At 39.7% G+C, this 13588-nt stretch overlaps 1 protein-coding gene across 4 annotated transcripts in view; it reads right to left on the reverse strand.

Moving 5' to 3' along the window:
* ADAM23 (ADAM metallopeptidase domain 23) overlaps nucleotides 1–13588 on the reverse strand; it is a 90436-nt gene that overhangs the window by 26671 nt on the left and 50177 nt on the right. For all 4 annotated transcript variants that reach the window (XM_042444884.1, XM_042444883.1, XM_042444886.1 and 1 more), the window contains 7 exons: nucleotides 11538–11624; nucleotides 10038–10118; nucleotides 8222–8272; nucleotides 6688–6751; nucleotides 4338–4443; nucleotides 2621–2740; nucleotides 1827–1995 (listed from right to left, as the gene is read on the reverse strand). In XM_042444884.1, the coding sequence (XP_042300818.1) occupies nucleotides 1827–1995; nucleotides 2621–2740; nucleotides 4338–4443; nucleotides 6688–6751; nucleotides 8222–8272; nucleotides 10038–10118; nucleotides 11538–11624 (678 nt within the window). The remainder of the gene's footprint in view (nucleotides 1–1826; nucleotides 1996–2620; nucleotides 2741–4337; nucleotides 4444–6687; nucleotides 6752–8221; nucleotides 8273–10037; nucleotides 10119–11537; nucleotides 11625–13588) is intronic.

Consider the following 13588-nt stretch of genomic DNA (forward strand, 5'->3'; position numbering starts at 1 on the left):
GTTTTCTGTGGATTAGGGCTACTCCATTTAAAAAATGTCAAGTTTTGCAACTAGTTTATTTTAGACTACATCAACTAAAGACCCACCACATGTATGCACAGCCAAGGAATCTGTGACAATGTCAGCAGTAATTTAGATTTTATATCAACAATGATTTAGATATATAGCATAACCTCCAACTGTCCCAGTTTGGCAGGAAGAATCCCAATCCTCTATCATCTCCCTTTTCCAGCTGCTTTTAAAATCCCCCCATTTCTCTCTTCTCCTTCCACTTTCCCCCTTTGTCTTCATCTTACTCAAATGGAAAAGATTGAAAAGCTCTCTGGCTTTCTTCTCAGAAACATTTGGGAGTGCTGTGCTTTCCAACTGGTCTTCTCCTTCACACCCACTGAGCAAACAAAGTAATCAATTTGAACATTCTGGTGAGAGAGAAGAAACTACCATTCCATCCAGACCCACCACTACCACCTCCCGCGGATGCCAAAAAACACGGGACCCCAAGTCTCGTCAGTTTTAATTGTGGCATGCTGCACACACAGCTGCAGCAGTTTAGCAGCGTGCATGCACTACCACTGGGGACAATAGGGCAGGGCCATCCACAGATGCTCAAATCCACGGATGGCAAGCCTGCACTTGGCAAGAGCCAGCTGCAGTTCATTTTGGACTGTAAATACCTGGACTGAAGAACCACTGCATATCTGAGTTCTTCCTTCTCCCTCCTGCCACCCGCCCCCCAGAAAAGGTCAATAGCCAGGTACATTTGAGGATGTGGGGGCAAGGGAAGGGATATAAAGTTCTACCACATCAGAATATATAACTGGAATATGTCTCCCACTTGAACTGACACCATTACATATGTGGGGGTTAGTGTGAAAAAAGTAAGCAAAGTGGTTAATCAAACAGAGAATAAATGGGGCAATATGCCAGACAGACAGAGAAAAGTAAGGAGGCAGTAAACCAAGGACCCCCCCGAATGCTATACTCATACCCAACTAGAGCAACCTTCTCATCCTTCAGTCTCCATCACACTTCAACTTTAGCCACCGGAGCCCACTAGGCAGAATCTGGATAGGGGAGACCAGATGGAAGATAATGGATGTTCTTTGCCTAATAACTAAATTTCAGTTGGTAGCCATATCTTTTCCTTGGAGGTATGCCAATCATAGTGCTACAATTATTAGTAAACTATGAGTAAAGTTGTGGTGTAGATTTTTCAAGCAAAAGATGCCTGTCTAATCCCTTTGCTCTCTTCCAAAACGTTTTGCTCCAATTGCAACTGGGGAAAAAAATCTCATTTCTTTCAGTGCATCTTTTTAAACAAGGAGCTCAGAACTTGCATGTGAAATGTGAAAACATTGTTCCTTGCCCTTTTTAAAGTAACATGGAGCAATATCATTACCTTTCTGTCTGTCATTCTTTTTAAGGTAAATGGGACAAATGGTTGTTTTGTATAACACATATTGCATTATTGCAGGAACTTTATTATGGGAATGGATTTGGAGGCAGGATATTTTGAAGCTATTTTTAGTAGGGAAGGTTGTAAAAAATAATGTTGGAAAATACTGATATTATGTTACTTTAGAGTAACATATTATTCATAAAATTATGGCACAATGAGGATCATGTTCCTTTTCTAAATAAGTCTGCTAAAGGATCTACCAGCATAGTTGACGATAAACATAACTAAGCACTGAAAATAAAAGGTTATTCTACCTCCTGTCAATTTCTATTCAAAAACGAACTACAGAAATCCATGTTGATCAACGGGGGGAAAACATTTCCTTTCTCTGAACTTTGAATATTGGCATGCCTTTACTGTGACTTACCCCATGTCCTGAACAAACTTTTCCATTAGTACCAACAGGGCAGCTGCTTATGTTCAGGGACTGAATGGACAGGCATCTTCTGTCCATACACATCATGTTAGGACCACATGGAGCTCCATCTTCTACATAGCCTAAGTCTGTTTCATCATCTAAAAGTACATGTGCACAACTACAAGAAGAAGTTTTTAAAAATGCTATTAGCATGATGGAAAATGCATAAAGGAAACGGAATGACATAATTTATGATTTAAAAATAGTGTAAATGGCAAAAAGATCACTTTCTGTTTGGAATAACTAGGAAAGCATTTTCTGATAGTTCTGATTTAAAAAAATTGGCCACACTGAATTCAACAGTGAAACTACAGATCAATTTGGCTGCATCTGTACTGCATAAATAAATCAGGTTGACACCACTTTAACTGCCATGATTCCATCCTATGGGATCCTGGGATTTGCACTTTGTTTTGGCAACAAAGCTCTCTGTTAAAGTGCTGTCAATCTGGATGATTTCTGTAGTGAAGATGCAGCTTTTGATGAGGCAGAAAGAACTAAAGCAGGGAAACTTTATTTCTATGAAGAGCACTGACATAAATTCGTTCTATCTAGAGGAAAATCTATTCAGATTCAATTGCAGTACTTAAATAATATTTAGTGTGTATACTACAAATTTATATTTTTGAAATAAAGTCAGTGTATGAAGCAAACCTGTAGCTTTAGTCCTTGAGACACTGCCTTCCAAAATGTAGATGCAAACTAAAAGAACCATTTACACAACTGTGTTGTACACTACACACCTGCAATTCACTACCACACCTTGGTGGAAAAAAGACGTTGGAGTGATTTCTCCCTCAAGGTGACCGATTCGTGGAGTTCCGTCAAGATTTGCACAAAGCAATAAACCACAAAACACATCACTGTCAAAACAACAACAAAAAGCAGAGGTCAACTAGCAAAATATTTTATAAAATAGAAATAAAAGGAATTTTGTATTAGATTATCAATGCCTGCTTAGACTGGAGTTAACAGTAAAATCCCAAATGATTTTAATGAGGCAAGGATTGAAAAGTAGTATTCACAGCCTAATGAGTATTGGTGATAGTACAAAGAAAAAAGGGTAAATTCGTTCAAATTCCCAAATTGATTTAAGAACAGAAATATTTATGCTACGGAGATCACCGCAGAGTAAAGAGGACCAGAACTCCAAAATCAGTGTTTCAAAGCGTTTCTAGCCAGTGAGAATGGCATGGGCTCTGTATCATTTGGGGAAACATTCTATACAGTTCAAGTCCATATTGAAGACAGCAGATAAGAGTTTGAATTGAAAAGATTGTTGTATTAGTTAAAAGATGCTTCTCATACAAAAGCCTCCTCCAATATCTGTTAATACATTTCTCCTGCTCCAACCTGTATCACATCCCATGCCATCTGAGGATCCCACAAACTTCAGAAGTAGTAAGGGGAGGAACATACCTGCAATAAAGGGTGTTATACTTCTCTGTAGCAAAGCCAGTGTTTGCACTATGCATCAATGTTCCCAAATATGCAGGAAAATCAAGATTATTACCTTATCTATCACATTCTGATCTAAAACAAAATGGAGACTGGTGTGCTAAATGGTTAGGGAAGAAACATATTACAGCACTATCTAAAGAACCATCTACAAGAACAAAACCATCTACAGTTATGTGACTGTGGGAGGTTTTCAGTGTGTGTGTGTCTGTATGTCTGTGTGCAGGTGCATGGAGGGGTAAACAGCAGCCACCACATCAAGGTTTTATCATTTCCCCCTAAGCTGCAGTCTTGGTTTGATCTGGCCATACACACCAATTTGCATGGGAAGAAATCGTCCACTGGCTCCCTCATGCCTACTATTCATTCTTTTAAAAACTGCAAGCATTTGCTAATTGCATGGAAATTATAACTACCATATATACCAGTGTATAAGTTGAGAAATTTAGGTCAAAAACATGACCCAAAAAAACAGGGTGCCTTATACACATGGTACTTCGTCCCCAGCCAGGCTCCCTTTGCGAAGGAAAGCCCAGCTGGGGAGAGGCTAGCAAGAGCAACTGATCGCTTTGAAGCCTCTGCCCATCTGGGCTACCTCTTTAAGTCTGACCCTTGATTTATCGATGAGTCACATAAAAATGTACAATTTTGGTCCCCAAAGTTGACCTCTACTTATACATTAGGTCTACTTATAGTCAAGTACATATGGTAGTTTTACCCCAAATTCCCAGTGCTCTGCTACATGAAAAAAATATCGCCAGAGAAATATGCTATCTTCATCTTTTACCCTTTGTAGAATGGTATGGACACCACAGGTAAAGACTTAGAAAATGCCAAAATAAGTTGCATTAAAAGTTTTTTATTCCTGAATGAGCATAAAAACATAGCTGCATTTAGATTCCCTATGAAATATTTGTGTTTTGGCATTTCAGCAAGACAAGAAATGCATTAGGAATTCCTAAAAGTAGCATATGTATATTAATTCTACAATGTTAAACTTACTGTTTGTTGCAAGGAATCCATCTATCACCATCCTTTCCACAGTTTCCCTTACTTGTACCTTCTGTGTTAAGTTTTTCATAACAGTGTTTATGAGACCCTGATGCCTCTGTAAATAAAATGCAAAGTAATTTTTATTTGACATACAAATCTGCTCTTATCAGAATGAATGCAAAACAATTAGAAAAAAGATTTTACAATAATTGAGGGTACTATTGTTCTGCCTTCTTTGAGTTGGATTCCACTGCCAGCGAATTATGAGTAATAAAAATGATGACACAAAAGAGTGCAAGGGGAATTTGACTTTTTCTAATCTGTAGCTCTAGTAAGCAGTTTGGTGTGGCCAAGGACAAGAAATGCTGCAAGTCGGTAATGAAATTCTGCCCCCAGCTACCTCTTTGAAAACATTTATGGAAGTTGTATGTTGCAGGGTTTTTTTCCAACTTACTTGAAAAATAGAGTTTCTTAAGAACTGTGTTGAGTAATAAGTGTATAAATCTTAATAATACACTTGGTTGCCCAGCACATATTTAGCAGATATTAATAAGAAACGAAATTCAGAAGAAATTAGCTTTTTCTGTATATAAGTAGACTTATGTATTGCAGAATCAGCTACAAATCTCAGCAATCATACAATCATAGAGTTGGAAGAGACGCAAGGGCCATCTGTCCAACCCCCTGCCATGCAGGAAATCTCAATCAAAGCATCCCAAACAGATAACCACCCAGCCTCTGTTTAAAGACCTCCAGGGAAGGAGACTCCACCACACTCCAAGGGAGTGTGTTCCACTGTTGAACAGCTCTTACTGTCAGGAAGTTCCTCCTAATGTTGCAGCGGAATCTCTTTTCCTGTAGCTTGCATCCATTGTTCTGGGTCCTGTTCTCTGGAGTAGCAGAAAACATGCTTGCTCCCTCCTCAATATGACACCCTTCAAATACTTAAACACAGCTATCATATCACCTCTTTACCATCTCTTCTCCGGACTAAACATACCCAGCTCCCTAAGTCTTTCCTCATAAGGCATGGTTTCCAGACACTTCACCATTTTTGTGGCCCTCTCTGGACATGCTCCAACTTGTCATACCTCTTGTCATTCCTGTTAAATATATGGGTGCTGTTAACAGTGATTCAGTGTGCATGTGCACACATGTATATCAGGAGAAGGAACAGTCTATTCTACAAAGTATCACTACAACAGCAAGAAAAAAATATGATGCTCCTGATCTGCAAGCAATCTTAGGAACTTCAAAACCTGACATACCATTAAATATATTTAGATGGGCAGGCTCTGGTTCAGGGGCCACAGGAAATCATTCTATACTCCTCAGGCCCATATATCCTTTGCCTTTTGCCCGCCCACTGCTACAACCCGGAACTGCAACCCCTGGAAGCCTCCTGGAATTGCAGCTGATTTTTTAGTATACCGAAATTTTATTTAACACCCTACATTCTCATTTTTCGAATCCAGACCAGGATGACAGCATTTGACTTGCCCATGGTCATCCAGTGGGTTTTATGGCCGAGCTGGGAATCGAACCATGGTCTTCAGAGTTGTAGTCCAACACTCAAACCACTAAGCCATGCAGGTTCTCTTTCAATGCATATACCATATATATAAATTCTTAGAATCCAGCATATGACAGTTTTTGTCTAGTAGGGTGCATAAACCTTGAGACTACTCCTCTCTGTTAGTCACAAGTGAATGACATCAGGAGGGAAACTGGTTCCTTGTTACATTTTGAAGTCAGAAACTGAGGTAAAATTGAAAAATGGGGGACTGGAGAATCACCTTACTCTGTATCAGGAACACTGCTGAAAACTAAAGGTAACAGCTGGAGTAGCTTTTATTTCCTGTTTACTTTCCTGGAATTTCATAAGACTACTCTCCCCAGCTTCATGCCCTCTGGATATGCTGACCCATATCCTAATATTATCTTATATCAACTCAAGGATGGCTTTTGTATGGGATGGGCAAGATGGCTTCACCATCTAAAAATAATCAATGAGATTGGCTTCTGTGAGTCACCTAAAGGATGGGGCTAGATTGGAATGCTCTCAAAAAGATACAAGAGGATACAAATCCTCATGCAATATATTGTCCTAGTTCTATATTTAAATATCAATCAGGGTTTTAGATAGGTCTGAAATAAGATATACATAGACCTTCTTTTATTGGTTTGGTGGCTCAATCATGTTTCCAGATTAAAGCTGTTTTAAAACCGAGAGCTGCTATTTGTTATCATTACCATTTAATTCCAGTATCAAACAGTTTTAACTAAAAAGTCATATTGATGTGAAAAACTGGTAGTAAAAAGTAAAAAGGAAACATGCGAATAAGGCAAATGAACCTACTAGGTCCCCAGATGTATTTGCATTGGTTATCTCTCCTCTTGCACTCTCCATTGTAGCAACGCCCCTAAATAAAAACAGTTTATATAAATAGATTTGTACATTTTGCCTTTCTCCCTATAAAAACCCAGACACTGACATTAAAGAACTTCCTTACTTTATGAGCAATCTACTTTTTTAAAAAATCACCATTGCTTTGCTCCCAAAAGCGAAGTGGCATCTAAAGCAGTTTTCCTGGACAAGTACAGTTAAGACTGCTCTGTATTCCATTTCTAGTAAGACAAAAAATGCAAAAGAGTATTCCTTCACAAAAGAATACAACACACTACAGTCTCGGTGGGGAGATGATTTCTTTCACATATACAGATTGACATGGGTTGCTGCCACTCTGCAGTAATAAAACAGTTTGACACCACTTTAATGTCCATGGCTCAATGCTATGGAATGCTGAGATCTGTAGTTTGGTGGGACACCAGAGCACTCTGACCGTGAAGGCTAAATGTCTCACAAAACTACAAATCCCAGAATTCCACAGCATTGGGTCATGGCAGTTAAAGTGGTATCAAACTGCTTTATTTCTGCAGTGTGGATGCACCCATGTACTATGGTAAAAGCTGCTGTAAGGATGTCAGTTCATACTCCAATGTCTTGCAAATTCAGAAGAGCTTGTCAGACTGTTTCCCAAGCTTCTTTAGAACAATTCTTAAGTTATGAAGAGGAATTTGAATAGAGAGAAAAGAGTGTTCTGGGGACAGCTGCAGCCAATGAATATAGGTTAGAAGCTGGTAATCATAGGCCCGTTACATACCGCCCAAAAGGGGCGGTCTCAGGCCGCTGCTGGTTGCAGCGCGGAGGAGCCGCAGCAGCCAAACCGCGCAACTCCTCCGTGCTGCAAAAAAGGCGCGCGAAAATCGCGCTCCTTCCTGCAACCCGGAAGAGATGTCGCAAGTGCCAAAGCACGCACTCGCGACATCTCTTCTGGGTTTGGACGTGCGGACACAGAGCATCCGCTACATCAAGATGGCGGCGCCCGTCTGTATAGGGTGCTGTCATTTTGACGTATCGATTACGCGTGAGGGGCAAGGCGTGTCCGGAAGCGCATCCCCTCACGCGTAATCGCAGCGCTATGACGGCACCTCAGGGGCCCGTCTATAACACGCCATAACTGCTTATACTGTAATGGACAACACACACAGGGGTGTCCAGTGAATGTTATTCTTTCAACAATATTACGGGAACAATTATGAGGGAAACAATGAAAAGGACAAATTAATTAGTAATATGGCATTTACATATACTCAGTCTTTTATTTATTTAAAGATAAATTATTTGTATCCCACTTCCTCTCACTCAACAGTATTGTTACACTGTCAACAGCAATGCTGTTACACTGTTTAAGGGTTAATAATGTAACAACAATTAAAACAACACAACACCTTCAAACCAATGAAGCAAATACCAAAATGAAGAGATAAAAAGTAAAGTTCATCAAATCACAATTAAGTGTTCTGTAAGAAGTAGTTAAAAACTTACATACCTGATTTGATTCACAAGCAAACCCATCTTGCTTATGAAGATTTGGTGGGCACTGAAAAGCAAAAATGCTTCTATAAGGATAAAGATATGAACTTTGACAGAATGCATTTGGCATATAGACTGATGAAAGAACCCAGGAGAGTAATGGAGCAAAAAATGTAATGATTTTCTCCATCCATAATTTCAATCAGGCTTTAGGAGTGGTGTGGAAATGGCAACTGCCTTCACTGCCTGCTGGGATCACTTTTTTTGATAAGGGGCAATGGAAATGGGGACCTGTTGTTTCCGTTCAACCTTTTGATCCAACCAACCATCTCTTTCTGGACAGGGGCCCCAAAATGGGTTTGTGGCTGATTATCATTACAAGTCTGTATAACCGAAACAAAAAACAAAAACTCTTTGTCAAGAAGAACCCTTGTCTTCAACAGAATCAACTTTGTTTAAAGCAGAAAGCCTTGCTTTAATGCTTCAGCGATAATTAACAGCCTAGCAGACTTGCATGTTAACCTACAGATATCAGTATGTTTATGCTAAACCATTTCTTTTGAAGGTTTTTGACCAGTGCTACAACTGTTTATGTCTCTATTCTATTTTATTCTGATATCACACCAACATCTATGTAACTGCATATAAACTGGAGAGTTGAATTGTATTTCATCAATATACCTGAGATGTACTGATGGCCTCATGGCCATGGAAGGTTGTGTTTGACAATGCTGGCTTGGTTACAGAGATGAACACTGCCCCCTACAGTTGGACACAGCTTGACAACCTTGTCAAAGGGGAAACCTTTACCTTTATTGATGGAATACAATTCAATGGAAGCATGAAAGATCATGCAAAAAAAAAAAAATCTGCTAGTCTTAAATTACCACAAGGTCCCCCCTCTTTTGATATTCATCTTTAACTTTTTTCATTTAAGACTGTTGTAACTACAGATGTTCTGAAACAATATTCTTGATTTAGTAATGGGGTAGATCAGGATGAAAAAGTTGAAAAGATGGAGATGCTGTTGATGGGTTTTTTGTTCATGCAGGCAAGTGGCAATCAACCATTTCTGGAAAGGGCTACACTTCCCCCAAATAGTCTAGAAACTGCAGCTAGAGATATAAATTTAAGGCTCCCAATCTATGTCTGGGCTCAATTTTAAGTCCTAGTTTTAACCTTTAAACTAAACCTTTAACATCCTGGGATCAGCTTACATCAAAATATCATTTTCTTCTACATATACCTTCCTGCACATTAAGAACTGTCCAGAAGCCCTGCTCTGTCTGCTTTCATCAAGTGAAGTGGTGCAGCTGATTACCAGGGAGAAGGTCTTCTCAATGGTGTCACCTTGTGTATACCGTACCTAGAGTGATTCATCTGATATCATTTACATTGTCTTTTCAATGCCAAGTTAACAGCCTCAAGAGGCTACTGGCAGAAGCAAGGGGAAGGAAAGTCACCTTTCACAAGCTCCTTTCTACTGGTCTCTTTCTAAATCCAAACAATGAAATGCAATATCTCAGACATAAATTTTCAGAAACTAGAGACTCATGCTTTTCAGGGAAGCACAGTGCCGAATTAATTTCCTGAACCTCTCATTTCAAATCATGGTTTGGCTCAAGCTGAAAGGTGCATAATTTAGTCACTGTAAAAAAAAACCCCAACCCAACACATGTTAATTGTTTTACAAAATAGTATGGAAAACCTTCAGAGATATAGTTATGTTCGTTTGAAATATCAGTAAGCAATGTAGCACCATTGTGACGAACTGTGCGAAAGAAGTTATAACATAAGATTTCAAATGGTAAACATTAAAAGAATTTAATTACCTGGCCAGAGTCTCCAGTACAAATCTCTGTAATATCACAATCATTTACTGCTTCACGACACTCAGAGCCTCGAGGAATAAACTGGAAGTCAAAAGACATTTGTCCTTAAAAATGAACTCAAAATATTTAAATGTTCTGTTGTAAAACATTAGTGGAAAACATGATTTTATATAAAAGTGTATCTTTCATGATCTTGGTAGAAAAGCAACAGGGGAGAGGCGTGATTTTGACTGGATGCTATAATAACGGAACAAGTTAAGCAACATCTTGCTTTCTGTGTGCTTCCACTTTCAGCTTCCTAGGCTGTTTTTCCGATTTTGAAATCAACTCTTTTCCCAAAAGGAGAATTTTTGTCCATGTATTTTACTGACAGCAAGTAACAGCAAACCCGCACCCCCCTTTGGTATCATCAAAATTTGGTCAGAATGTATTATTTTGCAATGGGCTGTATTTTATGAAATGGAGAGAAATTGAACCTGAAAAGCCCAAAGACTACCTCGTATGCATCACTGATCAGATTACACAGTCATCGCTGACCATGTGCAGCAATTAATTCACTGCAAAATGTTGCTTTTAATCTTAGTATTATCTTATGAGGAAAAAGACAGAGGGGATGTCCCTGTTGGTTGTTCTATCTGTTCCTCAACTTCCCATGGAGTTGTGTGTGTATTTTTGTGTGTGCTTGTATGGTGGGGGGTAAACAGGCACATGATGTTTCCCTTTTCATGGAATCTCTGGACAAACAGAAATATTTCATTCCCCTCTAACTCTGAACCCACCAACCAGCAAAGCATGAGTGATGATTTTAGAATCTTGGTTACTGATGCTACCTCTACACAGATTGTTATTCTGCACAGCTTTCATATGACTCTTCAAGGCCTTTTGTTATTTTTGTATTGTTTGTTTATATTATTGTTATAAAACAAATTAAATATTAAATTAAAAAAAGAAATATTTCATTCTCACCTAGAAAATGAGGGTTTTTTTAAATTCTAGGATAAATTGCAGCAACAAACAAGTGCAATGGTCTAATTTTGAATAAAGATCATTCTGATGTCTCTTTGTTGGATGGAAGAAGAGCCTTTACGTAGAACTGTAAGATTTTTAGAATGCTGTAGCTTTAATAAAGGAGGTATGCCTATCTTGATCTCCTGAGTCAATAGCAAGCAAAGACACAAAAGAGATCTCTGAATGGCCACTTGTCTATGGCATTATTAAATCTGAATTTATTAGCCAAATTACCTACCCAATTTCCTTCAACCTCCCTCCCTACTCTGCTGGCTGAAGAGATCCATATGGTTTGAAAACTCTTTTCCAGAAAGTTTCAATGAATAATAAATACAGGTTTCTGCAGTGAGATATCTAGCTTCTTTGCAATAATTTGGACAAGCTCTATGTATTTTAAACACTTCTTCAGCTTCAGTCATTAGAAGGAAACATTAACAGATCAATTTAGACCACAGTTCTAGCAAATATATTTTTAAAAAACCCAAAACTCACAAGGCATGTGTCATTACAACAAGGGCCATCACTGCAATGAGCTCCATTGGAAAGTGAGCACTTCTTACAGCAGTTTGCATAGCAATCCTTTAAAAAGAAAAGTGAAGTGTTAATGTTAAAATTCAAATCCAGTAATTGGTATAATCACACAAAAATGCAATTGACTTTTAAAAGACAAATGAGCAGTACAGTGGTACCCCGGGATACGAAAGCACCGCCTTACGAAATTTCCGGGTTACGAAAAAAATCAATAGGAAAAAACTGTTCCGGGTTACGAAAGTTATTTCGGGTTACGAAAAAAAATTGGTGCTTTTCTGCGCTATTTCGCACGAAATCGCGGCTTTTCCCCATTAGCGCCTATGGCTTTTTCGGCTTACGAAGGATTTCGGGTTACGAACGCGGCGGCGGAACGAATTATTTTCGTAACCCGGGGTACCACTGTATATACACTGCACTGCCATCACACTGTACTACAATCCAGGGCAAGGAATCTTGTGTGAGCAGAATATTTTACAATAAATAAGCAAAATATTTGTAATACTAATTTTTGTTTAAAAATATACATGATATTCCTGGTTGTTACAAGCCTTCAAATTGACTTTGACTTATGGAGACCCTATCATTGGATGATTTGGGGAGTTTTGTGGGTTTTTTCTTTCTTGCTGGTGCTCTTGGACATCTCAGCGGCCTTCGATACCATTGACCACGGTATCCTTCTGGAATGCCTGAGAGAGTTGGGTATTGGAGGCACTGCATTGCAGTGGTTCCGATCCTACCTCTCGGGCAGGTTCCAGATGGTGTCGCTTGGGGACAGCTGTTCGGCCAAGAGGGAGCTCAAATCGGGGGTCCCTCAAGGTGCGATTCTGTCCCCAATGCTATTCAACATTTACATGAAGCCACTGGGAGAGATCATCCGGAGACATGGGGTGGGGTGTTATCAGTACGCTGATGACACCCAAATATACTTCTCTATGTCTCGGACTGAAGCAGTGACTAAGGATGGCATCTCTCCTCTGAATGCCTGTCTTGGGGCGGTAATGGACTGGATGAGGGAAAACCGACTCAAGCTGAATCCAGGTAAGACGGAGGTACTTGCTATAGAAAGCCCGAATCCAGGAATGGAGTTGTGTCAGCCAGTTCTGGATGGGGTCACACTTCCCCTGAAGGATTCTGTTCGCAGCTTGGGGGTGCTTCTTGACTAATCGCTCCAACTGACAGTTCAGGTGGATGCGACAGTCAAGAGCGCCTGCTATCACCTTCGTTTGATACGCCAACTGCGCCCCTTCCTGTAGCCGAGGGACCTGGAAACAGTAGTACATGCACTGGTAACCTCTCGATTGGGCTTCTGTAATGCGCTCTACTTGGGGCTACCCTTGTGCCAAGTTTGGAAACTTCAGCTGGTACAAAATATGGCAGCCAGATTGATCACGGGAACTTCTAGGAATGACCATATAACACTGGTCTTGAAGTCCCTGCACTGGCTACCTATTAGTTTCTGGGCAAAGTACAAGGTGTTGGTGATTACCTTTAAAGCCCTACATGGCTTGGGCCCAGAGTACTTGAGGGAACGCCTTCTTCCCTATTGTCCATCCCGCACACTAAGGTCCTCTGGAAGAAATCTACTACAGCCAAAAAAATCTAGGCTAACATCTGTCTCCCAGAGGGCCTTTTCTACTACTGCTCCTAAACTATGGAACGACCTGCCGGAGGAGATCCATCACATTTCCACTCTGGTAGCTTTTAAGAAAGCACTCAAGACGGATCTCTTCTGGCAGGCCTTTCCAACTTAGTTACCCTCCCCAGATATAGAGATATTTGTCCCCTCATCTGTCTATTTTCCCCTGCCAATGTTTCTGCCTATTTTTTGGTTGTTCAATGTTTTTAATGTTTTTAATGTTTTAATATTATTACTGTTTAATTCTGTTTTAGTACTGGGAATGGGGGGTGGTGGTAGGTCTAGGGTTTGATTTTTTAACTCTATTGTAATTTGTTGTATTTTATTGTTGTAACCCGCCCGGATTCTTCGTGATTGGGCGGGCTAGAAATAAATC

The sequence above is a fragment of the Sceloporus undulatus genome, chromosome 1 (genome assembly GCF_019175285.1).
Source record: "Sceloporus undulatus isolate JIND9_A2432 ecotype Alabama chromosome 1, SceUnd_v1.1, whole genome shotgun sequence".
Lineage (NCBI taxonomy): Eukaryota > Metazoa > Chordata > Lepidosauria > Squamata > Phrynosomatidae > Sceloporus > Sceloporus undulatus.